Source organism: Fusarium odoratissimum, assembly GCF_000260195.1.
Source record: "Fusarium odoratissimum NRRL 54006 unplaced genomic scaffold supercont1.54, whole genome shotgun sequence".
NCBI lineage: Eukaryota > Fungi > Ascomycota > Sordariomycetes > Hypocreales > Nectriaceae > Fusarium > Fusarium odoratissimum.
Window position 1 is genome coordinate 90,010 of NW_022158734.1, and position 28,000 is coordinate 118,009.

The window sequence follows — 28,000 nt, forward strand, 5'->3', positions numbered from 1 at the left end:
GATCCGAAAGTTGTGTTCTCACTTGATCTGATGTTGAGGATCATACGATGCGCTCCACTGCGTGTAAACGGTTGATGCTACATTAATCGGAGCTTTAGAACAAACGGTTGCGAAACACCCTCGCTTGCGAGAGAATCAACAGTCGGTTCGTCGTTGAGGCCCCATAAGGATCGAGAACCCGGTACATGGGCCCGCATCGGTTCCGCTAGGTGGTAAATCGCACCAATCTTCCAGCAAGGGTTTAGGTTCGGTAATAAGGGGGATTTCTGAGCACGTCGGGCCCGGGAAGTTAATAAACTCTCCTATTGGCTGTTGAGCTCGCCACTGTGCTCATCTTCGCCTCTTACGAACGAGAACGGTCCCAGGAACAGAGGTAGAATCAATGCATGCCAGAATCGCTTCTCAAGGGGATTCTCTCGCTTGTGTGATAAGTGCTGATGAACCATGTGATATTGCTGTGAAGAAACATTGTCAAAGCTGGCCCCTTTCGTTAGTGCAGGTATTTGAACGATGCGGCGTATTTGTCCCGGAAACTCAGGACTGACTCTGATTGAAGTCTGCAGTTTTGGCTGATAATTTGGTTGACGATTGACTGAAGATCCCCAACTTGATGATCGACAATGATTGACGAAAATGCTAGAGCCGTTGTACTGGAGGACTTCCCTCTCACAATGACCGTCCTTGTCTTGGTGTTTCTTGGTCTGGCTGTCATCACGGTCGGAATTCGCACCATGGTTCGAGTGACAGATGACAACTTTGGAATCGATGATTGGCTCATCGTCGCAGGCTTGGTGAGCGCGCTCTCCTTTACACTTTGCGATCTACTACTGACGGATATAATTGGATAGGTCGTTTACATCGCCGACTCAGGTCTCGCCGTACACGCAGTCAAAGTCGGCATCGGCTCCAAAGACGATCATCTCAATACATGGATGCAGTCTGAAGCGCAAAAGTTCTACATCATTTGGATAACGGTCTATGTCGTTGCCGTCGCATTGATCAAAACTTCGGTATGCGTCACACTCAGAAGAATTGCAGCCAAGTCCGTTCCGCTTATCCAGTATGCCATCTGGGGTCTGTTTGCTCTTACGTGGGCATCGTTCTGCGTCACCTTTTTCGGTATTCTTACCTTCTGTCGACCTGTTGAAGGAAACTGGAACACGACTCTTATTTTGGAGGGAAAAGCGAACTGCGCGACGACTGAGACACTTATTGGCATTAGCCATACGAATACCGCCACAAGCATTGTTACCGATGTCGGCTGTATCGTGCTTCCGGGAATCTTGCTTTGGAAGACCCAGATGACAATCAGAGCTAAGCTGCAAGTTCTATGCCTTCTTTCTCTGGCCTCAGTGTAAGCTCTTGAATCGCACCTGTTCTGTCGTCATATGTACTAATGTTTATGAAGCGCCTCTATTGCGACCATTGCGCGTGCCCCTTTTATCTCTCACTACAAGCGACCGACAGATAATCTCAAGTGTTAGTTGACACCTGTAACTATATTGATCTAGTTATTGCTGATGAATTCGCAGATTATATCGGCTACATCGTACTTTTCTCTTGCGTCGAGATCGGCATCGGCTGCATCGCCGCCTCCCTTCCATCACTACGAATATTATACAAACGAGTCCGAGGCCAAGAGTCACAAGGCTCAACGGGGACACCCAACGCCAATACACTCATCACGATTGGTGGTGGAAAGATAGGCGACAGCAGCTCTCGGGGGCCCAAGCGCGTGTTTACGAATCCTACGGATCGAGGCATAACGTCAACGCACGTTAACCGAGGGGACAACAACTGGGAGCGATTGAGTGATGAAGACTCTGATAAGGGTATATTGGTGAATGGGCAGAGTGGTATACGTGCTGATTATACGTACTCGGTTGAGCTGGAGACGTATAATACTGGGAATTCTAGAGTTCCGCCGCAAATCGCCTCCTCAGAGAGGTGACAAGGGTCAGCTATGCAAGAGTATATGGCAATAATCATAATAATAAAAGGTCACCCGTCCCGTTAATTTGACGATCAGTCCCATCTTTGGTTTCTATTTGTTCCCTGTGCTATCTTCCTTTGGATTGGTTGTCCTTCCAAGCCTTTCATCTCTCACTCCATTCTGCAAGTACAAGGTCCGCCCATGTCCTATTAGATCCAAAATTGTCCGAGGTACCACACAGCATCATCTGGATGAGCTTACTTGCTGCTGTCCCGCTCCGACAGAACCAAGTAGCAGACCTAAGCATTGACTACCCAAATATCGTCCTCAAGTTAGACTGAGCCATGATGTTGATCCAGTGCACTTGACTAACCCCAGCACCTTGGACATCATAGGCTGCCCAAACGGTCTGAACCAGTCCCTTGACGACCCGGATAGGCTTGGGAGGGAGACTACTTTCCAGTATGCTTAAGCGCTCGAGTACAAATCGGCGTCCCTGGCTAATTTCGGTAGAGCGTTTTGTAGCTCCCAAGGTATTGTGATGGATATCTTGAAATTGGGGATCGTGAAGCGGTGCGCCACGCAGATCGGCTGATAATATATCGCTCAGCAACGTCGAGGTATGCTGCTGCGGATTTATTGTTGGCATATCAACCTTCATGATTATCCCGGCCGTCAAGCAGAGAAGAGGTTGAATACAACGAGTACCAGAGGCCAAGGGAATCTTTTCGAGGATACGTATGATCTTCAAGCCTAAGTCCAGGACTCGGTACTCGGCGTCAACTGGATCGTATCCATTTTGTAATGTATCCTGGTTTCTCAGGTCAGAGAAGGTTTGGTACAAGTGGGCCATGGCAGCCAGTCGGTAGGCTTCTGCTATTTGAACCAGGTGTTGTTTAGGTGTTAACATATCTCCCGTGTCGCAAATGTGTTGTTCCGCTGGTATGGGGAAGGATTTCAGGCACTGATGGAGCTCCCGTGCCTCTTTAATATCACGGAGGGCGGCCTGAAGTGACCGTGAACTCTGTCGATGATCCTGGGTCATTCGGGCTCGAAATCCCTTGCATAGAAGGATGGAGCGGAAGAAGAGCTCCATGATCTCGGTTGAGACACCTGTCCATGGATGCAAATTACCCTGGCTGCTCCATGGCTGCGACGACATAGCTGAAGAGGTAGTAATAGGGTCAATGATGTCCGTGTCTTGTGCGCCAATGGTACTACACAGCATGTCCCAATACAGAGTACTCTTATTGAAGAAGAGTATTGCATCTTGATCATCTTTGGAGAGAAAGTGTTTCGATTGGTTGTAGGACTTGAGTATGGCTTTTGTCTCCTTCAGGAACGGGAGGCCAAACTGCAGTGGGTCAGTCCAGCAAGCTGAGGTACCGATGCAGAACATAGATAGCAGGAGATGTCGTGGAAGGACATGAGGGCAGAGAGCCATGCTCAATTCCCTTTTGATGGCCTTTACGGCTGCTAGAGTCATAGTTATGGCGATCCCTCGAAAGTGCGGCAGATACTCCGCCAGATATGCAGCGGCCATGCTTTGCAAGCTATAGGCAAGTCCTGCGGAATGTGGGAAGGCTTTCAAGGCTACACTTCGATTCAGATTCTTGGCTGAATCAAAAGAATTCCAAGTGGCACAGACGGTGTGAAACCAGTAGTCGATCAGAAATGTATGAGTGTGTGTCAGAGTCTAGGAGACACCGGTATGGTAAAAGGGCACGGCGGTTTGGGAGACTGATTTTGAATCCTGCTCCTGCGATACATGGGAAATTGTCGTAGAGATCGGCTCTTGGTCTTTTGTGTCTACAAGGAATGTCTCTTCGAAATGGCTGGATGGACGGATGTCAACCAGCGACGCGATCGGGGTTACTCGGCTAACATCTTGCACGGTCTATCGAGACCAGTATCGTCCCCCGGACACAGTGGGAGGAACTGTTTGAACGGGTCATGAAGCCCAGCCTGGCTGAGCTGTTGATCAAAGCCAATGATGCTCAAAATCCGGGTGGCCTGGTGGACATCGGGCCAGACTCTAATGAGGTCTGCTTTGGCACAACTACGCTGTTTGATGCACTTGGACAATCGTTGATGTCCCTCTGATTCTATAATTTAATTGTACTTAGTGGACTATCCTCGGGTAGTCTTTAACAATCGCAATACAGTTTTCGTTTTTCCACAATATATGCTAATCCCAAAGGCTTCCACAGTAACCAACTGGACCCTGTTAAAGCTCCTTAGATAAACAACTAACTGCATATCCAGGACTGCCTATTAGTTTTGTCTTTATTCACTCCGTCTTGGCTGGAGTCTTGTTCAGTGGCATCAGAGTTGTCGATGGGCGATAGTTGGGGTAGGCCAAAAGCTGCCGTCCTGAACTTCGGCCTTTTTTCCCAGCAACATAAGCATACCAGTCCGTCCAACCAACGTTGCTTAGAGCGATGTGTAAATCTTTTAACTCCTTGTTTTCGTCAAAAACTGGAAGTGTCTGGACATAGAGCCCAGCAGAGTGTCCGCCCCCAGTCATAGTGATTTTCGAGAACTGGAGGCCACCTACTCTGCTGAGTGATCGCGATGGAATATGAATATCATTCCATGAGGGGCCGCCGTGCCATCCCAATGAGTCACCTTTTTCGCGGCCATCAACCCAGACTTTGATGTTGTGAGTGTAGATTTCTTCAACACGAAGCATCAATCCCACTGCAACCTCGACAAGTGCAACATCGCCAACCACGCCCTTCTGAGTGTAGGTATCCTTGTTCCTAACCTCTTTCTCGAACTCGACACCAGTCTCTGTTTTGGCTTTGGCTTCCGCCTTTATCCCCATGTAGTTGCCTCCAGCTGAAACTTCCAAGGCGAACTCTGCTTTTGCATACAGCTTGGTTGTTGTAGTCTCCACACGTTCCTTTTCGATGTTGGTGACGATGCTGTTCTTGGGAAAGTCTCTGATTCTTGCAACAGAGGGAACCCATTCGATTGGTTTGTACACGACAATGTCTCCAGTGACGTTCCACCAGCCACCACCGGCAGTGCCGCCCCAGGTACTGTCGAGGCGGGGCAGGATGTAGTAGGCTGGGAGATCAGGCAGCGTGTCGTTGCTGATGCCGAACCATTCCTCGAGCTGCTCGCGACTCATTCGCACGTCACCATAGCATTGGTCAGAAAGGGGAATTCGATGGCTCTCGACGTCGCCATCGTTGTAGTAGTAGGCGCCATTGCCGTCTTTCTTGACGCCGTTGAATGTAAAGCTCATTGTACAATAGTATGGCTCAACGTGAGAACAATGAAGAAATATTGAAATAGTGGATTGTTGTAAGAAGTTATGTTAAACTTACACGGCTTGACCTTGGTCTTTTATACCTGTGGGAGTCAGATGGGCCCAGCTTTTACCCGGCTTTGCAGAAATCCCAAATCTCTGAGAACAATTCCGGTCAGTAATTCTCATACCGGCAATGCCAAGCCTGTAAATGCTGAATATGATGTAAGATAAACTCTGGCAGCCCATTGTGGTGCTGATTGTCGGTGATCGACCAGCCAAGCAAGCTGAAGCTTTCAGCTGTCAAGGGTCCTGCTGAAGCTGACGGACAATGATCGAATGTAAGGGAATTAAATAGCCAGTTATAAGTGTCTCCAACAATGTTCACATCCACGGATACAACATATACGGAAAACCTGACATCATTTAACACATTACATGAAGTAATTATTGATTGTCTAGTGCTGATAGATCGCTGGTTCGAAAGCTTTGTGTTTTACGGCTCGCCTCCGATAATCCATTATGACGTAGGTTTGGAGTTAGTCTGCCTGCCACAACTGATCTCGAACATCTGTGCTGACTCAAACTGCATAAATGAGACAAGTGTTTCAACATAGTGACCTCACCGACCTGCCCAATTAGACAGGTACTGGATTCCTTGCGCGAATAGAGTAGCCCAAATGTGAATATTCCACATATCATATGTCGCTAGTGTGCCGTGTCTCAGAGACACAGGCTGTAAACCAATGAAGGGGCACGTACAGAGTACTTGCCAGCGATCTGCACCAGCTAGAGCGGCCCGCCGTACTAACTAGGACCTGGATCGTCGGATTACCCAGTTACGCAAGTTCTTCGGTAGCATATTATTATTTTTCACCTATTCCAGTCTAGTTCTCAACTGCTCGCTCCACCGAGATATCTCTGGAGAGTGATCACCGAAGCCCAGTAAACGTTGAAGGACACACCCGTCAATCCAATTAGTCGGTCGCTATCGTCATGATGAGGTTGATACCCATAGCCAGCATCAATTTAATCCCTGGTTATTTGCAACCTCTACCGTAGCTACCTAGGTAACGCTATTAGAACCTGGGACTTGAAAGCAGGTTTATGTTAATATCTCATTATTAGGTTCGCCGGATCATAATGTGGCTGGAGCTCACTCTCTTCAAGTTTGTAAACACAACATCTCCGTCATTATCCACAAGCTCTAGGCTCGGGTCGGAGTTAGGGTATGGACCGTAAGGATTAGTGCGTATTGCCGACACTATAAAGCCTGCAATTGATTATGTCCCTGTGATCACTCTCAGAGATTTGCTTCCATTAATTCTTATTGGCTTAATATTCTACTATTCACTAAGTCTTCACCTTGTCAACAACCGTCGGCATAGCAGCAAAGTATATGCCTCAAACCCGACCAGCAATGCTCACTTGAGCCAGCAGGAAGCACTCTATCAGGCAGCGTTCTTCTTCTGGATTGGGGTGACAAGGAATTAGGGGCCGGGGATTGCAGCATCCGTACCATATAGAAACTGGGCAGGAAGAATAAACAATGCGCCATCACAGACAAGATCAGTAGGCAAGCATAATACCTTGGTTCGATCTGTAGGGAAGTTCAGGATACGACCACCAAGCTGTTTGTTCTTGATATATCCAAAGAGAGCAGCTCCAAGCACTTGACTCTGAATTAAGTTGGCATTGAACAGCTCCCTTCTTTGTCTTTGGGGCCCACCTGGAACTGGAAAGACAGAGACAATTGTCGAGATGATCTATGCTCTGCAAACGGCTGATCCCAAAGCACGTGTTCTGGTGACGGTACCGACTCACAATGCAGTGGATAACATGATGCGTCGGTATATTCAGCGTCTCCAGAAACAGCCATTTGCTAGAAAGACTCAGTCAGATCTGGTAAGAGTCTCAACTGAGGTATGTCACCAAGTGTCCATGCTCACAGGTGAGGTCTGCTAACTATTTGGAGTTGCAAAAAGTTGTGGATGATCTGCGTAAGTATACATGCAACGCCATGGCGGGACAGGAGATTCATTCCGACTACAAGGCTCTGAAGAAGGCCACGGAAATGGCAAAACGTAGCGACACCATCTTCACTATCTGCATTGGAGCAGGTATTGGGTTAAATTGCTCAGAGTTCTTTGACATCGTCACTGTTGATGAGGCTTCTCAACAAACAGAACTGAGTTCGCCAGTCCCACTTGTGAAAGGCTGCTCACAGGCAATTTTGGTTGGAGACCATGTACAGCTACGGCCGACTGTCAATCAGACTGCCTTGGCGCTCGATTTTGACATCTCACTCTTTGAGAGACTCTACACCAAAGTCAAGCACTCCAAGGGCAACGGAGTCTTGAGGGCGTTGATATTGGACACGCAGTATCGTATACATCCAAAGCTATGCGAGTTCAACTCAGGGCAGTTCTACGAGGGGAGGTTAGAGTCAGGCATCAGCAGCTCCGCTAGGCCACCTATTAGATCTAACTTCCCATTCCCGCCAGCAAGGGTAACGAAACAGAGAAGAGACCCAGGGACGATAGACTATGAGCGGGCTATGTTCATCAACTGCGACGCAAAGTAAATGCCAGGCCAAAAGTTAAAGGAGAATAGAGGACAAGCAGAGGTCTGCCTTCACATCTGCAAACTCTGAACCAGCGGTCCAGAACCCGAGAGCCCGTCGCACTCAATCGTGGTCTTAACACCATATACTCGCCAAGCCGAAGTCCTCAAGCGCATGCTCTCCAGTATACCCTACCGAATCGAAGTCTCGAGTATCGATGGGTTTCAGGGTCGTGAGGCGGACGTCATCGTGTTTGTGACCGTGCGATGTAAAGAGCACCGTGAGATCGGGTTCTTGAAGGACATGCGAAGGATGAATGTTGCTCTGACTCGGGCAAGATGAGCGCTTATCGTTGTAGGAAGCCGGGTGACGTTAACCGAGGGGACGGCAGATGAGGAGAGTGCGAGTATGTGGAGGAGGTTGCTTGGGAGTCTCACGGAGGTGAAGTTGGAGGTTCCCGTCAAGGGCTCAGTCAAGAAGGGCTGGTCTTGAGAGTATTGCTGTACCCTTACACTGAACAGGCATGAATCTCACACCGTCTTAGCTAGCGGTAAACGGAAAAGGTAGCTTCCGCGGAAACGTCGGACAAGCCCCCAAAAGTCCTCTTCACGAAATAGTGCTAATCGCGGAAACGGGTATCTCATAAACACCGATAGGTCAAACTCTGGGGGTGTATATATGCCGAGATCCGAAAGGCGCCACGTTCATAGGGCAGAAGGGCCATGCAGTCATCTTTTCACATGAAACGCTCTATTTGGAATACTATTCGTCGATCATACCACGGCATTAGAATAAATCAGCCGAGTGAGGCCACCTTCCTGAAATGCCGTCTTACGTGAGTCTAGATTTAATGCCTCTTTGCGGCACATGATTGAAGATCTTTGCCTCAGGAACCTAGTCTGTAAATGGAAGTGTTTTTACGGAGGAGAATCCCGTTGGGCTCAGTTAGTGAAGGGAGACCATACGCTATACGGAATAATCCGCGGCCCGCGCCGCATATAAGTTCCGAGTAAGCTACCCGGGCCAATCGGCAGTCGTGAAAAAGTGGCCCACGGACATTATTGCATGAGCTAAGCCACTACTCGACCATCCTACGGACTTGAGACTCGAAGGCTCTGAGTTGGGAGACCTTGTTCTAATTGGGCATAGTCTTCAGGACTGGTGAGATGAAAATGGAATCACTCAAGTGCTTATAGACACTGTGCCAAGCGTTGGAATCACTTCTGAAACAGAGGCTGAGTAATCGAATAAGACAACAGTTGTACAGTTTTAGTGTTTGTGATACTCACGCGCAGGATCGTGCATTGCTCTGCCACTGTTCAGTAACAAGTCAGATTGTCCAGGTGCCTTGAGAATAGTAATCACTGCACCGTCAGCAAATGGAGAAACAAATTCAAAGCTAGGTAGCCCTGGGGAAAGTGGAGCGTCAATCGTAGGAATCTCACCCATTGCATTAGCTCTCGCACTCTCAGGTCGGACTTAACCCTGACTTACAGCTCCAAATCTTACAAGTACTTTCGTTCAAGTTCAAGTAATACAATTGGAATCACAAATGTTCCAAAAGGAGAGGACGGTTCGCGGCTATTCTCGTCCATGTTGATCAATTATGGAGCATAATATCTCGGTCCCGAGCCCCCAAGTGGAATCCGAGCTTGCGGCACATGCACCTTTATTCCCACTCGGACTATCGGGCGACGTGCCACACTCGTGCAATCTCCAGCGTCTATGTTATACGAGGAGGATCCTTGTAAACCCGACGATCCTCCCTTATGCAAGTGTCGTAACAACGACTTATTCGCCTCTGTGACTTGTTCACTAACTATTACTACATGTAATAGTGAGTAAAAGTGATACTAGTAATATTTTGGTTAGCTAGTGAAGCTTGTATCCTCCTATGTGTAGCCGCTCATTTCCTAGATGAGAAATACCTCACGGTGAGGCGATAGCCAATGAGTAGAGGGTCAACCCGAGATGATGATGATGATGGACTAATTTCTTATGGTTGAGGACTTTTGAGAGGATTCAGTTGCATGCGGCGAAGTCCAGCACAGACTGTCTCGGGACATCGTGAGATGAATACTATCTTGGGAATCACTGATGGGCGAGCGTCACTATGGTTTGCCTTTTCATAGCTTTTGAAGACTATAAGAACTCGAGGGCTTTCGCAGTCTTTGCATCTCATCATCCTCACTCATCTACTCAACTATTCAACCTCAACAGATTCTGCAGCAATCATGAAGGCCACTCTCTTCGTCTCTCTCCTCCTCTCTCTCGGCGTCACTGCCACTCCTGCGACCGACACCGTCACCATTGAGGACGGTGGCTACACCTACACTGGTATCGACAAGGTAAGCAAACTCCCCTCTCCACACTCATCATAAAGCTCTACTGACACTGTATCTTACAGCCCCTCCTCGCCCTCCGTGGTCTTGAGGCTCGTTGCAGCTGCTTCCCCTGCTACTCTCCCCACGCAGACTGCCAACCCGGAAAGTGCCAGTGCGCTGGTGACTATGGCTGCTGGTCTTGCGGCGGTGGTCGCATGCAGTGCCAGCCCGGCCCTGGATCTGGACAGTGCTGGACTTAGGCTTATTTGGTCTTGACTTTGATGGGGACTCTCTACATGCAAACGGATAGAGGTTCTTATCTACAATGACTTCAAAGGCTTGGCAATAGTAGCTTGAGATGTTGAGATTTCTCAATAACTAGACACTCGTTATAACAGACACTTCTCATACACACAATCTCCTGATTCTCAAGGCTAAAGCTAAGAGTGTGACTGAAGACTCATGCCAAAGGCTCCAGAGCTCCTCTTCCACTGATCTTGACTTGACCAATCTGCCTTACAATTGCCTCTGTAGATGCCCGCGTCCTACTGTCAATCCAATTCCCATGGACCTGAGTCTTAAGATGCATAGGAAGCTGTATAAAAGCAACAGGCTTCTCAAACTCTTTGGTGTCAAGAACGACAAGTTCACTCCGATTGGCAACACGTCTCTCAAGCATAGCGATGATCCATCCATCCCCTTCGGGTGCATCAGGAGTACGAGGAATAAAAATTGGTTCCTGGACGAGAGAGTCCTTGCCTGCAAAGAACCACTTAGTTTCGCCAGTGCTGTGACTGTGCATTGCCAATCCATTCAGTCCGTGGAAGATATTTTTGCCACCTTGGGAAGTCTCGGGGATGAAGACGTTCAAGAATATGTATTCATTTCTCTTCGTCATGAAACGCTCGTCAATTCGTGGGAACTCGGATGGAACGTCGAGGATAATCTCTGGATCTACCAGCTGGGTCCCACTTGGGGCATTGAGGTCGATCTCCCAACGAACAAAGTCAGCTTTGGCGTCTGGAGCTGGCATTCTCCCGTCCTCAGGCGGGAAAAATGGGAAAGCATTGTCGTGAACCCGAGATGACTCGAGATACAGTTTTCCATTATCCTCCTCCCAAGCGCTGCCTGCATGAATATTCATACAATTCTTCCAATGGTAGACTCGATGCTCTCCTTGCTTCCAGGAAGCTGGAACCTTGGAGGTCCTGCGACGAGGAACAACGATGAAAGTAGCTGGAAGGTTGTAATCCCAAGCCCAATGCTGCTTGCCCGCTTTCATCCTCTCCACATTCGCTTCAAATGGCCAAAGAATGAGAACGATGAAATTTGGTGTAATAACGCAGTCGTGGATGGGGGCGCACCAGGGAGATTCAATCCATTGCTCATCGTGCTTAATCCCGTTCTTGTCGAGCGCATAGATGACGATATTCCTAGTCGCTAGACCCTTGGCCTCGTACCCATAGACAACGAGTTCATCGGAGAATGGGTCAATTTTCGGATGAGCTGTAAATGCTTTTGCCTTGACCTGGCCTCCAAACGGATCGTAGCAGAGAGTCTCGAGGGTATCAGGATGCATCTCGTAAGGAAGCGCAGATTCTTTAAGCGCCAAGAGACGATTCGCCCAGTAGACCATGTTCGTGTTGGCAGTTGAGTCAACGGCTGCTCTCACGCAGGGATGATGCGTAAAGGGATTCCTGTAGAGACCGAACAAAGCCTTTCCGGCTTTTCTTTCAAGCTTATATCGTTCTGTCTCAACATACTTGATCTTCATGTCAACTCGACCGTTGTGGATCCTGAAGGCAGAGACGTGACCATCGCCGTCAAGGGGCACATTGTTTGGGTGAGGAGGGACGAAGGGATCACACATAACTCGGTAGAATGTTCCGTCGATGGCAGATGGAATTTCACCGAGGACAACGAGATCACTGAGTTCTCCTTCAATTCGACAGGGGGAGTTGGAGCCTGCGAGATCGAAGGCTTGGGGCCATTTGGACTTGAGACCATGATGTTCTTCAGGTGGGGACATGATGACAATAGTTGTTCCTGTTGAGAGTTTCGGTGGTTGAATTAACAGTAGAGCAATTATTACACTTCATTTTCCTCGTATATCAACGCGACGTCAGGCCGTTTATATCGCTATAAGTCGGTCATGATATCTTCGCGGCCCCACTAGCTTGGCGTCGCGATGTCTTCCACCTCCGCACCCTAGACAACCGTGACTAAATTGAAATCAGGGCAAGTCATCTTGTTCAGCATGTGGGGAGAGCGGGAAAAGCCCACCGCCACAAAATGGAAAATGTCCAATGACGATGAAGTTATTATAGTTTCCCCGCGTTTTCTGCCAAACAAGGTTCTGGCTAAGTACGAAACGGGATATGATCTGTATGTGGGATTGTCATATCGGTAGTTGCACTGCCATTTGTCCGCAAACATCTTCAGCCAAGATCTTGACAGTTCTCGGGGTACGTCGACCTCATGCACTCAGGGATAACCTGGAGACTGTCCTGCGCACCATGGACACGGCGACAGCTACGTCTCAACTGCAGCTGTCAGATCCATTGGCCCGGCGTGCAGGTATGTACTGCAGCCCAGGTCTCTTAAAAGCTGCTCTCAACTATCCAGTTGCTGACGGCCGTTGTCAACCTGGCAGAAATTTCGGACTCGCCCTCTGTTTGTTCATTTTGCCAACGGAGATTCACTCGCAGGTATGTCTTTCTCGCCCCAATGTCCACAGCCATGCCCATTGATGATGCTTCTCAGAGATGCTCTCAAGCGCCACTGGGGAATTTGCAAAGTCCGCCTCGAAAATGGGTCAGATATACCACTTCTGCCTGCTCGTAGACCCAGATTGAAGAAGCCAAGGGCCTGCAGTCGCTGCGTCCGATTGAAGCGCGCTTGCGATCGCAGTGTTCCTTGCAGTACATGCAGTATACGGAACTACGAGTGCTCTTACGAGCGGGCAGCTAGTTCCAAGACATCAGCAGTTTCAGAAGATTCGTCACAAGCAGAGACGAATGGTGTATACCAACAAGAGATATCCGATGGTGTTGTTAAAGCAGCTGACGCAATGCCTGTCGTCTTGGCTGAGGTCATTGACTACTCACTAGAGTGGCTTCGATGTGAGTCCCTACCATTTCCAGTCCTCAACTTCGATGTCTGGAATGATATCCGCAGAAGTAACCTGCATCTTGGACCCTGTTTCGATCAGACAGTTCCAGGACAAAAGTTAACTGTACCGTTTCTAAAACGATTTACCGAGTCATCCGGCATCGCTGATGGTTTCGACTGCGGTACCTTAGCTCAAAGACGCCAGTTGAACAACACCCTCAACGACTCTTCTTGTCAAGATTTGACCGCTAAAACAGGTGAGATCTTGGGCATAATAAAGAGAACTCTGACTCGAACGCGATCATGTTCCCATGCCAGCATAGAATGGTCTCCCATCGTGGAAAAGGCTTGTCTCGACTTCTTTTCACCCGGCAATCTCCACAGGTTCCTACTTCTCTTCTGGTCCGGCTGGTATCCTAATAGTCCCATAATTCACAAACCAACCTTCAACTCCGAAGCTGAGCCCCCAGGACTGATTGCATCGATGGCTGTTCTGGGAGCGTGTTTATCTCCGGACTCTAATGACTGTGTACGTGCAATGGCATGGCTTACTCCCGTTGAGGAAGTAGTCTTTGCCGACAATATCCTATATGACGATTCTATCATTGCGTCTTCAGACCTTGTTGGGGATGAGGCAGTAGTGTGGGATAAGCTGAAGGCGTTGCATGCTGCGTACTTTCTATGTATTGCGCAGAATTGGGAGGGGTCGAAAGAGGGGAGACAGCGTGTTCGAAAGGATCGCTACAGTCGCATTGTCTCGGTACGCCTCATCGCATGCGCATCTTGGAGTTTCGCTAATCGTGTTTGGTAGATCGCTAGATCATTTGGTCTCTACAACTTGAGCCTGGCGAAGCTGGATACTACGTTCTCTACTCAACAGAAATGGGCCAGGTTTATACTCCTTGAAAGCATGATTCGGTATGCACAGCTCAAGTTCCACTCCTTATCTGCTTTCTTCTGACTATCTAGGACGGCAACTTATATCTATCTTCTTGACTCGGCGTTTGTTCTGTACTATAGACTGCCGCCGAGGGTAATATCGCTTGAGCTCAATACTGGACTGGTTTGTCCTGAGGTGTGCTTCCAGGCAGAATCAGCCGCGGAATGCTTCCTACAACTGCACATGGCTACCATGGGAAAGCAAAACCAATCCAGGCTAACAGTATCGTCTGCTGTTCGACTTTTATGCTCACCTCACAGCTTAGACCCGAGCATTTTTCACAACCTCAGTTCCTTCAACATGTTTACAATTATCTCGGGTAGGTTCAACGTCCTCCCCCCTTTCATGTCTGACAATAGTGTAGCTCTTTGTTGTCTGGTATTCCAATACCAGACCACTCTGGTGGACGTGTCACAGGTAACGCCAGCAGCCACTGGCTTAAGTCAGTGGAAATGGTTGTGGCAACGAGGAGGCCATGTAGTGGTCGATTCCGACGGCTACTCCGTTGAAAATATGTGGAAACGTGTCGGGTTCATGCAACATGCCAACGAATATTATCATCTTGCTTGCGCAATGCTTGAGCGATGGAAGCTTACCGAGAGACAAATTGGCGATACCTTGGCTGCCTGGGCAGCGCCGCTTGGGTCAGTACAGGGTAACCCAAAGTATGATGATGGGGAGATGGTCCAGGTCAAGGCTCTCATTCATGATATGGAAAATATGACCTATTAATTGACTTGTTGTATTTGAAGACTTGTTTCGTTATTTGCTGCAGAAAGATTGTTGTCTTTGGAGAGCCCACAATGGAATCTCTTCATCCTCTCGACTGCACCTAATCCAGTTCTCCATAGTGCCCTGCGATGGTCAAGGGACCAAAACAAACTTTCATTTCCTACCTTCTATATTTTACCATTCTTCAGTACTCTCTTATTCTAAAATTTAACAAGTCTTTTACGCAAATGTATATCTCACGCATATATACCGCATATGCTCAATAATTTTCTGCACGGCTTGGAAGTATCTCTTTAGACTTCTCCGTTCACAGAGCTGGAATGAAATGGCCTAACTATTTCTAGAAGTGTAAGCGAGCTACCCGCCCACTGCCCCGTTCCAAAAAGTCATACGATCTATTTTTATCTCTTTCCTGACTCGGCCAAGTAATTTCATAATGGACCACATGACTCGTGTACACCGACTTAGCCAATATCAATCTCCTCAGCGTCGCATTGATACAACATCAGCAACATACGACGCCAAAGCGTCAAGTGCTTACCCGATCATTAACCTACTATTACCCGACAACCCGTGTCTTTGGTTAGAGCTAATACAAACTGTCGAAATTACGCCGCAGGGGTCGTTTCAGATGACGGTACTAATTGAGGTCTGACTGCATGTTCCCAGAGTCAGCACCGCTTAACGTTTTCCGAAGCCCAACAAAGTGCCATTATCGTCTAATACTGTAAGTCCTGTGCCCTTCTGTACATCAACTGCCTGTGATATTCTTGCTCCGATCATCAGAAAAATGGCTTCTATGTCCAATTCGCCTCGTTGGCGCCGCTTGGCTAACGCACTAGGAAGTAGTAAAACCCTTCCACCACCAATTTAATGTCGAGAGAGCGACCACGAGTCTTACTTCGTGCTGCTCAGCCGCGACACCGTAAGGGACTTCCCAAGGCTCGCACTGGATGCATGACATGCAGGTGAGATTAACGAGATCCACCCAAATCACATCGCGTGCTGATCTGATCGATCCATGCAGAATCCGCAAGATCAAATGTGACGAGGCGAGGCCGGGCTGTCAACGATGCATTGGCACTGGCCGCAAATGCGACGGCTATGGGGATACGGACAGTGTGACCCAGCAGACACTAATCATTCGAGAACGACCACCAATTACACGTGCCCTCAATAACGATATTGGGATAGAGCTGAGCTTTCATGCTTTTGACTACTATCGAGGCCACGTCTCTCACCAAGTTGGCGATACAGTGGACAGCGACTTCTGGGGAAACCTAGTGTTGCGACTTGCACCCACTGATCCCGCGATACGGCATGCCATCTCAGCAATCAGTCTGATGTATGCTGAAAAGACAAAGGATACGAGAGACATCTGTCCAAACTACAGACCCGCCATCGTCGAATACAACAAAGCCATCCTCGCCGTGCGGTCATGGCCCTTAGCCACAGAGTCAAGAGTCAAGCCCCTCCTCGTATGCTTGCTGTTTGTCTGTATTGAGTTCATGCTAGGCCACGAGCATCAAAACGCAGCCAAGATGCATATCCTCCAAGGACGAAGGCTTCTTGCAAATATCAAGGACCGCAAAACACCAGAAACCGACATCATTCGACAATACCTAGCCCCGATATATCTACGCCTCGCATATGTCGGTAATGACAGAGTTGACTTCCCACGGCATCTTCTACAAATGACGACGACACCGCTCAAGTTCGCTTCTCTGTTTGACGCGCGATGCGTCTTGTACTACCTCGTGGATCTCGGATTCACTGTCATTTACGAGGTGAAGTCGTACCGCTCAAAGGGCGCCGAAGAGGAGACTTCGGATACTGAGGGAGATACTTTGCAGTCACGACACAAACATATCATCCGTGAGCTGGCGAACTGGCGTCACGCTTTTGAAGCGTACCTTGCGTTCAGCGATCTCCATGGACCAGACATGAGAACGGCAAAGCTTCTGACGATGCGCCATTGCCTCATGATAGTGTTCCTTGACTCAATGGTCTCGGGGTCCGACTACGTCTGCGACAGAAACAGCCTTTGCGAAATGTCCATTGCTACTGATTCCGCAGCTTTCGTTGTTAAATACGATAATGATGTCCTACAGGGACCATCATTCACTTTTGAAAGCGAGGTTGTTGGTCCAGTTTACTGGATAGCGGCCAAGTGTCGACAACCTGCCATTCGGAGAAGAGCACTTGAACTTCTTTACGAGCGAGAAAAGACAAGCCGAGTCGAAAGCCTTACAATGATAAAGCATACTATTGCAATGGCTAAAAGAGTCATCGAGATTGAGGAGGAGGGACTTGAGATACCACATGGCACTAAAGCTATCCAAGATTACCCAAACAAGTATGAAGTTATCTCGAGAGAAGAGTCCAGCGAATGGGCAGAGGGCTTTCTCACCGATCAGAAAGAACAGTGGCCTGTGCTGTGGGATCTGGGGAGTCACTGCTCTGACATTCCAACAAAGTTGACCGGTATTACTGCTGCGAGGGAGCAGAAAGAACTTGCTGAAGGGCTGGCTAATGGATGGCCGAGAGATCGACTTATCTGGCCTTATGGAATCACGAGAGAACGGAGGGTGTTGAGTGTCGTCGTCAAGAAACATACTGCTGATGATTTATGGTTGGAGTATGTGAGAGAGCCTTTGGCACCTGGTGGAGAATACCGAGTTATGAAGGAGCATATCCGGTTTGAATGACGACATAATAACCGTTGTCGCATATATCATGGAGTTTGGCGCTGTAAATTGTTCTATTTTATTGATCCTATCCGAGTGGCCTTGTTTCGCCGCAGTTAATTCCTATCAATGGCCACTAAAATACAGCCGGTTGGGCGTTTTCGGCGCAGCTTACTTGTACTTTCACAGGTGTATAACAGTATGTTCTGGGACTGATGGGCTCCTTGGCTCCGAGCTTCTAACAGTCAGAACAGAGCGCGCCAGGACTCTCAGAATGTCTAGTTAAGGTGAGACTCTCCAACTGCCTACACACTACTTTCCAGGCCATCTCGAGCGCCAGAGTAATTAGTGCCTGCCAACGTCTGTTTACCATCTCTCTCTTCTGTTTCTATGAAATGGCCAATGAAACCGCCTCCTAGCCTTTTCCTCCAATGGTCTGGGCCTCTCTGCGGTCATTTTGTTCTGTTCGGCATGGTTGGAGGGAGGTACACGCGGTTGATGATGGAAACGAGAGAAACTGGACCGGGATTGCCGTTGTCAAAGCGACTCAATTCCTTCTGAATCAAGCAAAATTATCGTCGTGATGAGCAGTGCAGAAACTGCTGTAGCGATCATGTAGGCCAGAGTTAAACTGCCTGGCGCCCTGCTCATACTAAACAACCCGGTTGAGAACCCCAGAGGCAAGAAGATAACTGTGGCATAGGTAAACCGTTTAATTTCATCAGCGCGTTGTTGGTCAAGATAATTTCTTATTTTCTAGAGGATTTCCGAGAGTAAGTCGATGAAGTTCAAGATATCTGAATAAGTATGCCTTAGTTCTTGTATGAGGTGATCGCTTGAGACACTTTGCCCTGATATAGTGTTCCTGTACCGACTCTCGTCATAGAAAGTCCAGCGTGGTTTCTTGGCCTGTCGTCCCTTCTCGCGATTCTGCCATAAGCCGATTGTAATCAGGTTCTCTAAAAGGTCTTTTTCTACACTCTGCAAGAGCCTTTGAACCTTCTGGTAAGGCGAACTGGTCTTGGAACAAGATCCATAGTCAATGTCGCGATACCCAACATCAGTCGAACTATTGGGTTCTTGTATTATGTCCTTCAACCACGACCCTCGCCTCCATTAGGATAACGTCAGCTCTCGACTGCATTTTTTCAACCATTCGACTAAACAGGAGTAACCCTAGCACTCTGCGTTGTCGCCAAGGTGCTTTCCTCGCATTAGCCTCACCAGTCCTATTCGTACTCTCAAACAGCTTGTGTAAATCTTGTTGAAAAGGAAGATTGAGACAATTACACTATTTGTGGTGCTTTTCCAACACATGTACCAATGACAGCTTGGACACACAGATGTCTTAAAACAACTTCGTAGATAAAACTGCTACTCTAGTATAACTATGATACTACAAATGTCCCAAAACTATTAATCAGCCTCGGCACCCTGAGCCCCACACTTCTCTTCGCAGTAATACGTAAACTATGAACTGATCAGTATCTTTAATTTCACATTAATCTCTCTAATCTTACCTCATCGCCACCCATGTGGCCCTCTGCCGAGTTGCATATTGTTCCATCCTAGTGAGAACATTAGCGAAAAAAAGGCGATCCGGCTTAGAGCAGCCTAAGCTCACAAAAGTACAATCAGGGCACGTGTCCCACATCTCACCACCAGTGTTTCGCTGCTTATACATATCGCAAGCGCACTTGGTAGCATCGGCAAGGACTTCATAGGTGGTCTGCCAGTTGTAGCTTGGGCTGAATGGGGTTCCGCCTACGGGGGACGACACCCTGTTGGACACACAGGCAGCAGCCTTGTGAAGAGCAGCGTGAGCACTATCCGTTCAGTCAACGAAGTCGTTAGCTTCTTTGCAAGGAGACGTCGGGGGGCTGTGTAGACGTGACGAACCCGCTGATGGCCATGAGGGCCACTGTGAAGAGAGAAATTTGCATGATGAATAGGATACAATAAGAAAGAATAGGTTGAGGAAGTTGAGTTGGCTAGTTGAATTTCTACGGTAGATGAGCTAAGATCTTTATACAGTTTCTCTCTATTCTTCATTCATTATAGTTCTTGCCGGTCCGAGAAGAGTTTCTGTAATAGCTAAAGATACAAGGGCCTATACAACAACTCTTTGATCCAAACAGGATATTCGTAAACCGATCATCGGTGAAGCCGTACATCGGCAGTTGAGCTTGGTACAATATTCCCGCCTATCAGGTAACACAAATTCGATATTTTCATGGCATGATTCAAGAACCCAGTGCCAAAGGATCTAACGTCTCTCACTATACGAGCAGCTGTTCCTATTAGTTTGGTTGCCCCACCAATGCACTAACTACAATAGTGACTTGATCATCAACAACCCTGAGAAACCTGAGACGAATCTCCACTTCAGAACTCCAGAACTCGCGTCAGAAAAGGAAAGTGCGTTATTTAATCGCCCCAGACACAAACTCTATTGAAATAAGGATTGACATCGTGCCTAGAAGCTGTCAAATGCATGGAGTGACGTAGCATGCGTGATCCGTTTTCTGAGCAGTACTAGGAGGACCGTTAGACTTAGTGCTGTTGGGCGACATGAAAGTCAGAAGATGATACTTTCATTGGAATAAGACCCAAAATTTGATCATCGCGTTTGAGTATCACGCTCAAATATAAATACTTGGTTGGCTCCTACTTAACGAAGAGCAAATCAACCGCGCCAACTCATACAATCACATTCTCCCTCATCTCTCATATCAAACTCAAGTCTGATAATCTTTACAAGATGCATCATCTCAGCCTCGTCTATGCTTTGCTCATTTCTGCCACTGGCGCGATTCCGTTAGAAGACTCCCCCTTCCCAGAAGCCATTAAGTGGACTCCCAACCACCGAATTCAGCCTGGCGATGTCATTGTTCCTGTAAAGAGTGTTTGTAAGTTGGCATTCTGAAGACTATTTCGAGAACATATGCTGAAAACCTAATAGCCTACGTCGTCAAGGAGGAGGCCTACCTTGCCAAGCTCAAGGCCGAAGGCATCAAGATTGGTGCTCCCGAGCTGGACCCGTCTTGGATCTCTTACAACGGTACTGATCTACCCAAGCCCAAATACCCCAAAGCCTCAAAAGGCCAGCTCGGAAAGCGAGCTGACTGTGACGGCACCTTCTACATCACCACCGACAAGACTGAGACCTTTGTCGACTGGGACGTGCAGATGTCGCCTGTTGTCTGCGCCGTCGGGGACATGGACATCAGTGTGTCTTCAGGCTACAGCGTCGCCAACACCGTTGGAGGCAGTGCTGGAGTCGATCTCACGTTCGTCAAGGACAAACTGGCTGGGTCTCTTGGCATCAACTACAGCCGCACCTGGACCACGCAGACCTCCGTCATCACCAAAGCTACGATCAAGGACGGTCAGTGTGGTGTCATGATCACCAAGCCTCTCACCACTCGTCGTTCTGGTCGTCAGTTCCGCGGCTGCATTGGATCTGCCACTGAGGTCGGTACTTGGTATGCCGATAGCCGTGGCGAGGGAAGCTACAACGGCATCACCTGGATTGAAGGTGCTATCTCTGCTTGTGCTAAGCCTGGTAGCAACCCTCCCCTGTCTCGCTGCAACGGACAAGGAAACTTCCGATGAGCGGAGAAAAAGTTCAAGAGTGACGGGCGATAAGACAAGATTTCCGTGTCTGTACTCTCATAGAGGAATGCCTAGAAGGGAGGTATTTTAGATTGTTTCAGTGGCTGTGATCGAGCATGCGCTGGGGTAGAATTCTACAGAATTATATAACATTTTAGTATATATCTCTATAGTACATAGATTTGAATATTAGGTCTTGACGTATTTGTTAAAACTCTAGAGTCAGGACCTGAGCCATCTCTAATGGCGTCTGCTTTAATAGCCTGCAGTATAAACTTCTAATGTCAGCTAGATAGCAGAGGCTTATATTATATAATTAGTAGCTAATTACGGATATAATAATATCTTAGAATATACTTTAAAAGCCTATGACTTATTGTAACTAAGATTAGTATTAGAAGATATATTAAAATAAGCTATTATTTAACCCTAACAGAAGTTTAAAAATATCTAAATCAAGTCCTTTAAGAAAAGTAGAATTTTTAAGCCCTAGTATAATAGCTAAAGCCTTTAATGTTAATTAACTTATATTAAATAATATACCAGTAGGACTTTTAATTCTAGAGTTAATAGGGCTTATAGTATTACTTAGTTAAACTATATTCCTAGTAATAAAGGCAAAATGTTTAGAATTTAAAGAATTAATTACAGGGAAGCGGATTATAATTCTTATAGAGTTTGTTTAATAAAAAGGGCTTTTTTTGTCTTAAGTTCAAGACGAAACCTTAATCACAACCCTTCCGGCGATACAACCCTCCTGGAGCATGTCACAGAAGTTTTCAATGTCATGCAACGTCCCTTTAGTCAAAACAGGATGAATCAATCCCCTCGCTGCAAAGTCGAGTGCCTCGTCGGCTTCCCTTCTGGTCCCAACAAGACTTCCAACAATGCTCAGCTTTTTTCCAATGATAAGAGCAGCTGATGATCCGGCCATGACAGCAGGATAGTCTGGAATGCCAAGCGCCTGTAGAACTTGTGAGCAAGCTTAGTTGGAAGGGAGGGAGAGTACTTACCACCATTGTTCCGCGGATTCTTAGAGTGTGTGGCGCTATATCATATGCCCCTTTCGATGGGGTGGCAAGCAGAACCCCGTGAGCACCGTAGGTAGTGATTCTCATCACCTCGGCCACGATATCTTTGGAAGAATCAATAAACGTGTCAGCTCCCAATCTGCGGCAAATTTCCTCTTTTTCCTTCCCCATATCAACAGCAATGACTCTCATCCCCATAGCCTTTGCATACTGCAACGCAAAATGCCCGACACCTCCACCCGCTCCAAGGATGACAAGCCATTCTCCAGGCTTGACAACCGTTCGCTTGCAAGCCGCATATGCTGAGAACCCACCACACATAATAGGACCAGCCTCCTCATCCTTGACTCCATCAGGTATTTTGGTAGCGTATCTCCCATCGGTGACGCAGTATTCCTGAAAGGTGCCTGCAACCTCGACGGCATGATGGACGACTTGTGGGCAATGAACTTCATCAAAGCCGTTGGAGCACATCTCGCAAACGCCGCAGGTTGACTCAACCCACTTCACCCCAGCCCGATCGCCAACTTTCCAAAGGGCAGAAACGTCATCGCCGACAGCTACGACTACTCCAGCTCCTTCATGCCCCGCGATTCCGAGTGATGAGGGGGCCATGGGAGGTAGCATCCCTTTGTAAGCGGTCCATTCGTCGCGGAGTAAGCATTTGTCCGACGCGCAAAGACCACTCCAGCTGATCTTGACGAGGATCTGGTGTGAGGCCGGCTGAGGGACGGGGATAGTTTTTACGGAAACCTTCGAGTCAGAACCTGAGCCTTCTCTAACAGCTGCTTGCTGAGTCTGAGGAATTCTATAATTTGCGTCGAGAGACATAATATCCTGGTGATTAATTGTGTGAATAGAAGAGTGTGGTCAATGGACTTGTGATTGCTATTTGGTCTGGCCTATAGCATGAATCCTCTCTTATAAACTCGCTCCTAGGAGTCTACTTCCAGGGGCTCATAGTACCCCATGACCTGCACGTCGACTTTTCTTTCTTACATAACCCGGATCGGAGCCCGGATCCGGGTCCGGGTCCGGGTACCGGGCGGCAGCGGGACGAAACGATCGTACCGGACTTTAGCAGAAGTCCGCAAAAAGGCCGTCCCGCTAAAATAAACTCGATTAGTATAGTTTTCAGCTCGAGCGCTCGGGGCTGGCACAGAAGCGAGCCCCTCATAGTCCAAGTGATGCTCTGTCCACCCGAGGGGCCATTCATCTCTCCGTCGACAACAGGAACATGGTTTCTGCCCAATTTGTAGTCATTGAGTGGCCAAGGGTTATCTACCTGTTAGATGTTCTTATCTAATATTTAGAGGCTACTGAGAAAAGCAAGCCAAGCATGACCCAGCAGCGTGCAATACCAGTATATATAAAACTATAGTAAATAGTAAAGGATGTAACCTAATTCCTTGGTATATATAATTAATTATCTTATTACGTGAAAGAAGATCAAGAGCAGGCATTAAGGCCCTTGTATTAACATCCCAAGCAAATAGAGACTAAAGTAACCAACTACCTACAAAGCTCTGATATTGACAATTTCCTAAAGTTATCACAATTCCCTGCCAACTGTTGCGGTCACTGTGCCTCGCGCCGTCCCAAGTCCACCATAACAGCGTGGCTAGTTACATAGCTTGTAAACCGATCAAAGACTTCTATCATAGCCTCGTTGTCCACCAAGCTAACTTCGTACTTCTTGAAAAGATAAGCGAGAATGTAGTGTATCTCTGCATATGCCAAGTTCTGTCCAAGACAGCTCCGTATGCCTTTAGATAATGAACACATATTGGCATCCAGACTCTTCCCACCAATACCTAGCCAACGGTCAGGGTTGAATGCATCAGCATCTTCGCCCCAGAGCTCTTTGCTGAAGTTCATGGTGTAGGCTGACATTCCAATGATGCTACCTGCAGGCACGACTTGGTCACCCACGACCAGAGGCTGGGCGTTGCGAGGTACAGTCCGTGGAAGCCTTCCCGGCGAGGCAATGGCGAATCGTACGGCTTCACGGACTGAAGCATTCAGGTACTCAATCTGTTCCAACTCCACCAAGGACGGCAAGCTCTCCGCATTGATAATACGAGTATCCAAAGCCTCAACAAGCCTCTTCTTGATCCGGCTACTCTGTGCGATCTGGGTAACAGCTACTGCTAATGTATATGCTGTGGTGTCAGATCCTGCAATGAGGAGGTCGACCGCCTCAGCTCCCATCTCTTTCTCATCAAGGTCGGAGAGGTTAGAAAAGATCGTGCCATAGGGAGACTGCGGCGGACTTCGTTTGAAGTTGATAGCAGCCGCATAACACGCATCATAGATCGTGAACATGAGGCGAGTCTCGTTGCTCGCAGCCTTGGCGATTCGCGTGGGAATGCTTGTGACAATTCTTCGAAACGTCGGCTTGTACATAAACTTCCAAAGGACCTTTGAAAGCGCATCAAAGGCCTCTAGAAAGTCCCCATTGAACCCTTTATCGCTCTTCTCAAGTTGCCCAAGTGACTTTCCAACACTGTAGTGAGAAATAATGTCGACGGTGGTGCATCTTATGGCGTTGAAGATATTATAAGGGCCGTCTTGAATATCAATACGTCTTCCAAGCTCTTCAATCTTCTCCTTGAGCAAGCCTTCTAGCTGTCCAATCGCACGGCGGGAAAAGAATGGGTTCAGACGTCGACGTCGCTCTTTGTGGAGGCTGGGAATATGTTGAGCAAAAACAGTGTGTGGAGTATTGAAGCCGGCATAGAATGCTTCATGTTTGATGTAAGTTGAGCTTTGGTTATATATATATTTGTACAGCTTGACATCATCGATGTGTAGCTCGTTGGGGCCAATTCGGATTGCTCTTGAATCTGATTCGTTGGCGGTAAGTAGAAGAATAACAGGAAGGCTTTAACGGGTGAAACTGACTGTATTTCTCGTGCAACCTTTGGAATAAATGTTCTGGATTGCCTTGCTCAGAAACTCGGAGCAGCCATTTTTGCGATAGGCAAGCTTCTTTGGGACCGGGGAACTTGGACAGGGGGTGGAGGCGAAGTTTGTAGAATCTGTCAACAGCCGCGTACAAGAAATATGCAGCAGCTGATACAACAACGAAGCCAACAACGAGGGTATGGTGAGCTTGGAGATCGAAGAATTCTGATGTATGGGCAAGGGCCCAGGCTACTGACTGGTCCATCTTTCTGCCTTCAAGACCTGCGGTTTGCAATAGAGCAGATGACTGAAGTGGGATGTTATCACTGAGAAATTAAATGTTGAATGGTCTTGAAAGGAACAAGAGCCTTTTAGTTTACTGAAGATATGTCAGATAAGGGGCCTGCATATACAGAACTGCTCATATATCAAAAATACCTAAGGGCTCCTGGATGCCATGCTTACGAACGCCACAGTGGACCAGCAACCTCTCGGTATACCAACACACGGAAACATCACGGGATCCCCCCGATCCGATGGGATTCGGCTTGCGCAAATGACCAACATTCCCCCCGCTTATGTCCTTGGCCTTGGCGGCTTGGGTGAGATGCAGATGCACCATGTCCCGAAACCCCATCACGGAAGACCGGCTATGCCAGTGTGGAGATGGGTGAGGCAGATACTTGTCTGTTGAGTAATTGGGTCTCATTAGAGAACAGAGTAGTCATCTTTTTTAATAGATATTTAATAAAGGCAGGATTTACTCCTGGAACTTAGTTCTAATAAGTAGGCTTGAACTGGTAAATGGACTATTTTATTGAATTCTTATATGGAGGGAATAATCCAATTCTATTTACTACTTAAGCTTTCTAATATTTAATTAATATATATAATAAATTTTAAACCCTAATACATATTTTAATAAGGAAATGCAAAATTCAAAAGGCCGTAAGTGTCTATTACCAGATAATTTAGGGACTAAAACACTTCTTAGCTCCACCTATTCCCCTCAACATATTAAATCCAACCTTCGGATCCCAGGTCCCCGGGCCGGAACAGTTTCCACGCTTTCGCAGTTCAATCCGGGACATGCAACGGTCAGTTGCCTAGCGCATTATATTTAATTTAGGTGGGCTCCGGGTGATTACATTATTTACTAATACTTTCACCAAACATTCTCAAGTCTTCAAATCGATCGTAAATCAACAAAATCATCATCTGTTCTGCTCTCTCACACACTCACCATGGGTAATTTCAGAGTCTGTATAGTTGGCGGTGGTCTGGCGGGCTCACTGCTAGCAAACGGACTTATCAACAATGGCGTTGACACGATTATCTTCGAGCGGGACGAAGCAACCCTGAAGAGGGAAGGGTACCAGATCCGTCTCGGTGATCCTGCTTTGACGGGCCTGGCCTCTTGCCTGACCGACTCGCAGTTGGAATCTATCGTGCAAAAGCTCGGGAGATATTCAAGCTCTTCCAAGACAGCACCAAGTATCTGCAACACCAAGTTCCAGACTATTCTGGACCTGTCAGCGCTTCCGACCTACTCCAAGTCATCGGCCATCAATCGCGTCGTTCTGCGCGACTTGCTCCTTGATCCTGTCATTGCAGAGGGGAAGGTCAAGTTCGGCAAGCATTTCTCGCATTACGAGATTATCGAGAATGGGCCCAGTGGAAACGAGAGCGTTAAAGTGAACTTCACAGACGGCTCGTCAGAGTATTGTGACATTCTGGTCGCTGCGGATGGCAGCGGGTCAAAGGTTAGTGAAACAAACTTGATTCCCTACCCACTCTCCCCATTCCACTATAGCAGGTACTCAAATCATTATTCAGATAAACAAACAGATTGGGGCCAAGAATCTCGTCGATATGAAAAGTCATGTGGCTTTTCTGTCAAAAGGGAATGCTACCAAGGTACGCCTGCGTCAACTGCCCCCTCGTCTTCTGGACGGGCCAGTTCTGGTGTTTAAGAATGGCATCTCTCTCTACTATGCGCGTAGGATACTATTGATTCTGATACTCTACCATTTCACCACTGACATTGTGCAGTTTACTTGCCCGCCTCCCAACAAAAAGGCGGAAGTCAGGAGCAAGATGACGACTTCGACTTTGACGAGAATCAAGCATCATTCTACTGGAGCTTAACCGTTCCTCGCGAGTTGTGCCCCTTCGATAACCCAAGTGATGTTCCCGATAGACGACAGTTTTGTCTTGACATGGTTCGCGACTGGGCTCCAGAATAGTAAGCTTTGCAACCCATTTCTTGTCTAGTTATCGTTCACTCACCTTGCATAGCCACGTCATGCTCTCAGCTGGGGCTGGCGATGAGGATAACATAACTGTGACAAGGCTCCGGGCGAGTGAAAAGCTCTCCAAAGACTGGCGGCAGCGACTTCGGGCGCACAATGGCAATGTCCCTGAAGAGGGCCACCCACGTGTATGGCTCGTGGGCGACGCTGTCCATGCCATGCAGCCAAACCGGCAAGTCGGTTCACAAGCTACAAGTAAGAATCTGCTAACAGGACACAAGGGGAATGGGCGGGAACCAAGCTATGCGAGACATTGCTGACATGTTACCTGAATTGCTCGCACTGACAAGAGCGGCAGAAGTGGGCCCGCCACTGTCTGCCCGAGAGATCGAGACTAGGTGCAATGCATATGAGAAAAAGATGATTGACCGTTCTTTTGCTTGGGTGGCTAAGAGCGGGGGCACAGCCCAGCCGGTGAGTCGACACCTATGCTGTACTAACATTCAAGATCGAGGAGCTTGAAAGTGCTGACTTTCTCAAGACCATCGACCTCGATGGGGTTCTGGGCAGGGTTATATCCTTCCTAGCAGGCTTGCTGCTGCCTGTAGCCACTATCTTGTACAAGACTGCCAAAAGATCTAAGCAGTAG

At 47.8% G+C, this 28,000-nt stretch overlaps 13 protein-coding genes across 16 annotated transcripts; 7 read left to right on the forward strand and 6 right to left on the reverse strand.

Annotated features, from left to right (window-relative positions):
• Positions 1-620: 620 nt before the first annotated feature.
• FOIG_15554 (uncharacterized protein) lies at positions 621-1,951 on the forward strand (the record flags this gene model as incomplete). Its single annotated transcript, XM_031216928.1, has 4 exons — positions 621-791; positions 849-1,354; positions 1,409-1,479; positions 1,533-1,951. The coding sequence occupies 4 exons, from the start codon at positions 621-623 to the stop codon at positions 1,949-1,951; spliced, it is 1,167 nt and encodes a 388-aa protein (XP_031053367.1).
• Positions 1,952-2,243: 292 nt separating this feature from the next.
• FOIG_15555 (uncharacterized protein) lies at positions 2,244-3,476 on the reverse strand (the record flags this gene model as incomplete). The annotated part of the gene is made up of 1 exon (XM_031216929.1): positions 2,244-3,476. The coding sequence occupies one exon, from the start codon at positions 3,474-3,476 to the stop codon at positions 2,244-2,246; it is 1,233 nt and encodes a 410-aa protein (XP_031053368.1).
• A 747-nt stretch (positions 3,477-4,223) lies between these two features.
• Positions 4,224-5,283, reverse strand: FOIG_15556 (uncharacterized protein; the record flags this gene model as incomplete). The annotated part of the gene is made up of 1 exon (XM_031216930.1): positions 4,224-5,283. The coding sequence occupies exon 1, from the start codon at positions 5,184-5,186 to the stop codon at positions 4,224-4,226; it is 963 nt and encodes a 320-aa protein (XP_031053369.1). The 5' UTR covers positions 5,187-5,283.
• A 1,667-nt stretch (positions 5,284-6,950) lies between these two features.
• Positions 6,951-8,094, forward strand: FOIG_15557 (uncharacterized protein; the record flags this gene model as incomplete). Its single annotated transcript, XM_031216931.1, has 3 exons — positions 6,951-7,112; positions 7,141-7,769; positions 7,848-8,094. 3 exons carry the CDS (start codon positions 6,951-6,953, stop codon positions 8,092-8,094), a joined length of 1,038 nt encoding a protein of 345 aa, XP_031053370.1.
• A 1,763-nt stretch (positions 8,095-9,857) lies between these two features.
• FOIG_15558 (uncharacterized protein) lies at positions 9,858-10,507 on the forward strand. The gene is made up of 2 exons (XM_031216932.1): positions 9,858-10,100; positions 10,160-10,507. Exons 1-2 carry the CDS (start codon positions 9,987-9,989, stop codon positions 10,334-10,336), a joined length of 291 nt encoding a protein of 96 aa, XP_031053371.1. The 5' UTR covers positions 9,858-9,986; the 3' UTR covers positions 10,337-10,507.
• A 29-nt stretch (positions 10,508-10,536) lies between these two features.
• Positions 10,537-12,105, reverse strand: FOIG_15559 (uncharacterized protein; the record flags this gene model as incomplete). Its single annotated transcript, XM_031216933.1, has 1 exon — positions 10,537-12,105. The coding sequence occupies one exon, from the start codon at positions 12,103-12,105 to the stop codon at positions 10,537-10,539; it is 1,569 nt and encodes a 522-aa protein (XP_031053372.1).
• Positions 12,106-12,497: 392 nt separating this feature from the next.
• FOIG_15560 (uncharacterized protein) lies at positions 12,498-14,954 on the forward strand (the record flags this gene model as incomplete). Of its 4 annotated transcripts, XM_031216937.1 has the most annotated exons (7): positions 12,498-12,653; positions 12,730-12,784; positions 12,840-13,198; positions 13,379-13,947; positions 13,999-14,105; positions 14,157-14,446; positions 14,492-14,863. In XM_031216937.1, the coding sequence occupies exons 1-7, from the start codon at positions 12,593-12,595 to the stop codon at positions 14,857-14,859; spliced, it is 1,809 nt and encodes a 602-aa protein (XP_031053376.1). In that variant the 5' UTR covers positions 12,498-12,592. The 4 variants fall into 4 exon arrangements, with proteins under 4 accessions (XP_031053376.1, XP_031053374.1, XP_031053375.1 ...); XM_031216935.1 differs by having other exon boundaries at positions 12,840-13,947; positions 14,492-14,954; XM_031216936.1 differs by having other exon boundaries at positions 14,157-14,859.
• Positions 14,955-15,619: 665 nt separating this feature from the next.
• FOIG_15561 (uncharacterized protein) lies at positions 15,620-17,697 on the forward strand. The gene is made up of 2 exons (XM_031216938.1): positions 15,620-15,827; positions 15,887-17,697. The coding sequence occupies exons 1-2, from the start codon at positions 15,733-15,735 to the stop codon at positions 17,565-17,567; spliced, it is 1,776 nt and encodes a 591-aa protein (XP_031053377.1). The 5' UTR covers positions 15,620-15,732; the 3' UTR covers positions 17,568-17,697.
• A 1,265-nt stretch (positions 17,698-18,962) lies between these two features.
• Positions 18,963-19,489, reverse strand: FOIG_15562 (uncharacterized protein; the record flags this gene model as incomplete). Its single annotated transcript, XM_031216939.1, has 4 exons — positions 18,963-19,016; positions 19,067-19,114; positions 19,171-19,372; positions 19,446-19,489. The coding sequence occupies 4 exons, from the start codon at positions 19,487-19,489 to the stop codon at positions 18,963-18,965; spliced, it is 348 nt and encodes a 115-aa protein (XP_031053378.1).
• Positions 19,490-20,307: 818 nt separating this feature from the next.
• On the forward strand, positions 20,308-21,161 carry FOIG_15563 (uncharacterized protein; the record flags this gene model as incomplete). Its single annotated transcript, XM_031216940.1, has 2 exons — positions 20,308-20,455; positions 20,509-21,161. 2 exons carry the CDS (start codon positions 20,308-20,310, stop codon positions 21,159-21,161), a joined length of 801 nt encoding a protein of 266 aa, XP_031053379.1.
• A 712-nt stretch (positions 21,162-21,873) lies between these two features.
• Positions 21,874-23,023, reverse strand: FOIG_15564 (uncharacterized protein; the record flags this gene model as incomplete). Its single annotated transcript, XM_031216941.1, has 2 exons — positions 21,874-22,125; positions 22,175-23,023. 2 exons carry the CDS (start codon positions 23,021-23,023, stop codon positions 21,874-21,876), a joined length of 1,101 nt encoding a protein of 366 aa, XP_031053380.1.
• Positions 23,024-23,770: 747 nt separating this feature from the next.
• FOIG_15565 (uncharacterized protein) lies at positions 23,771-25,364 on the reverse strand (the record flags this gene model as incomplete). The annotated part of the gene is made up of 2 exons (XM_031216942.1): positions 23,771-25,038; positions 25,097-25,364. 2 exons carry the CDS (start codon positions 25,362-25,364, stop codon positions 23,771-23,773), a joined length of 1,536 nt encoding a protein of 511 aa, XP_031053381.1.
• Positions 25,365-26,343: 979 nt separating this feature from the next.
• On the forward strand, positions 26,344-28,000 carry FOIG_15566 (uncharacterized protein; the record flags this gene model as incomplete). Its single annotated transcript, XM_031216943.1, has 6 exons — positions 26,344-26,862; positions 26,936-27,098; positions 27,152-27,344; positions 27,398-27,587; positions 27,625-27,825; positions 27,860-28,000. 6 exons carry the CDS (start codon positions 26,344-26,346, stop codon positions 27,998-28,000), a joined length of 1,407 nt encoding a protein of 468 aa, XP_031053382.1.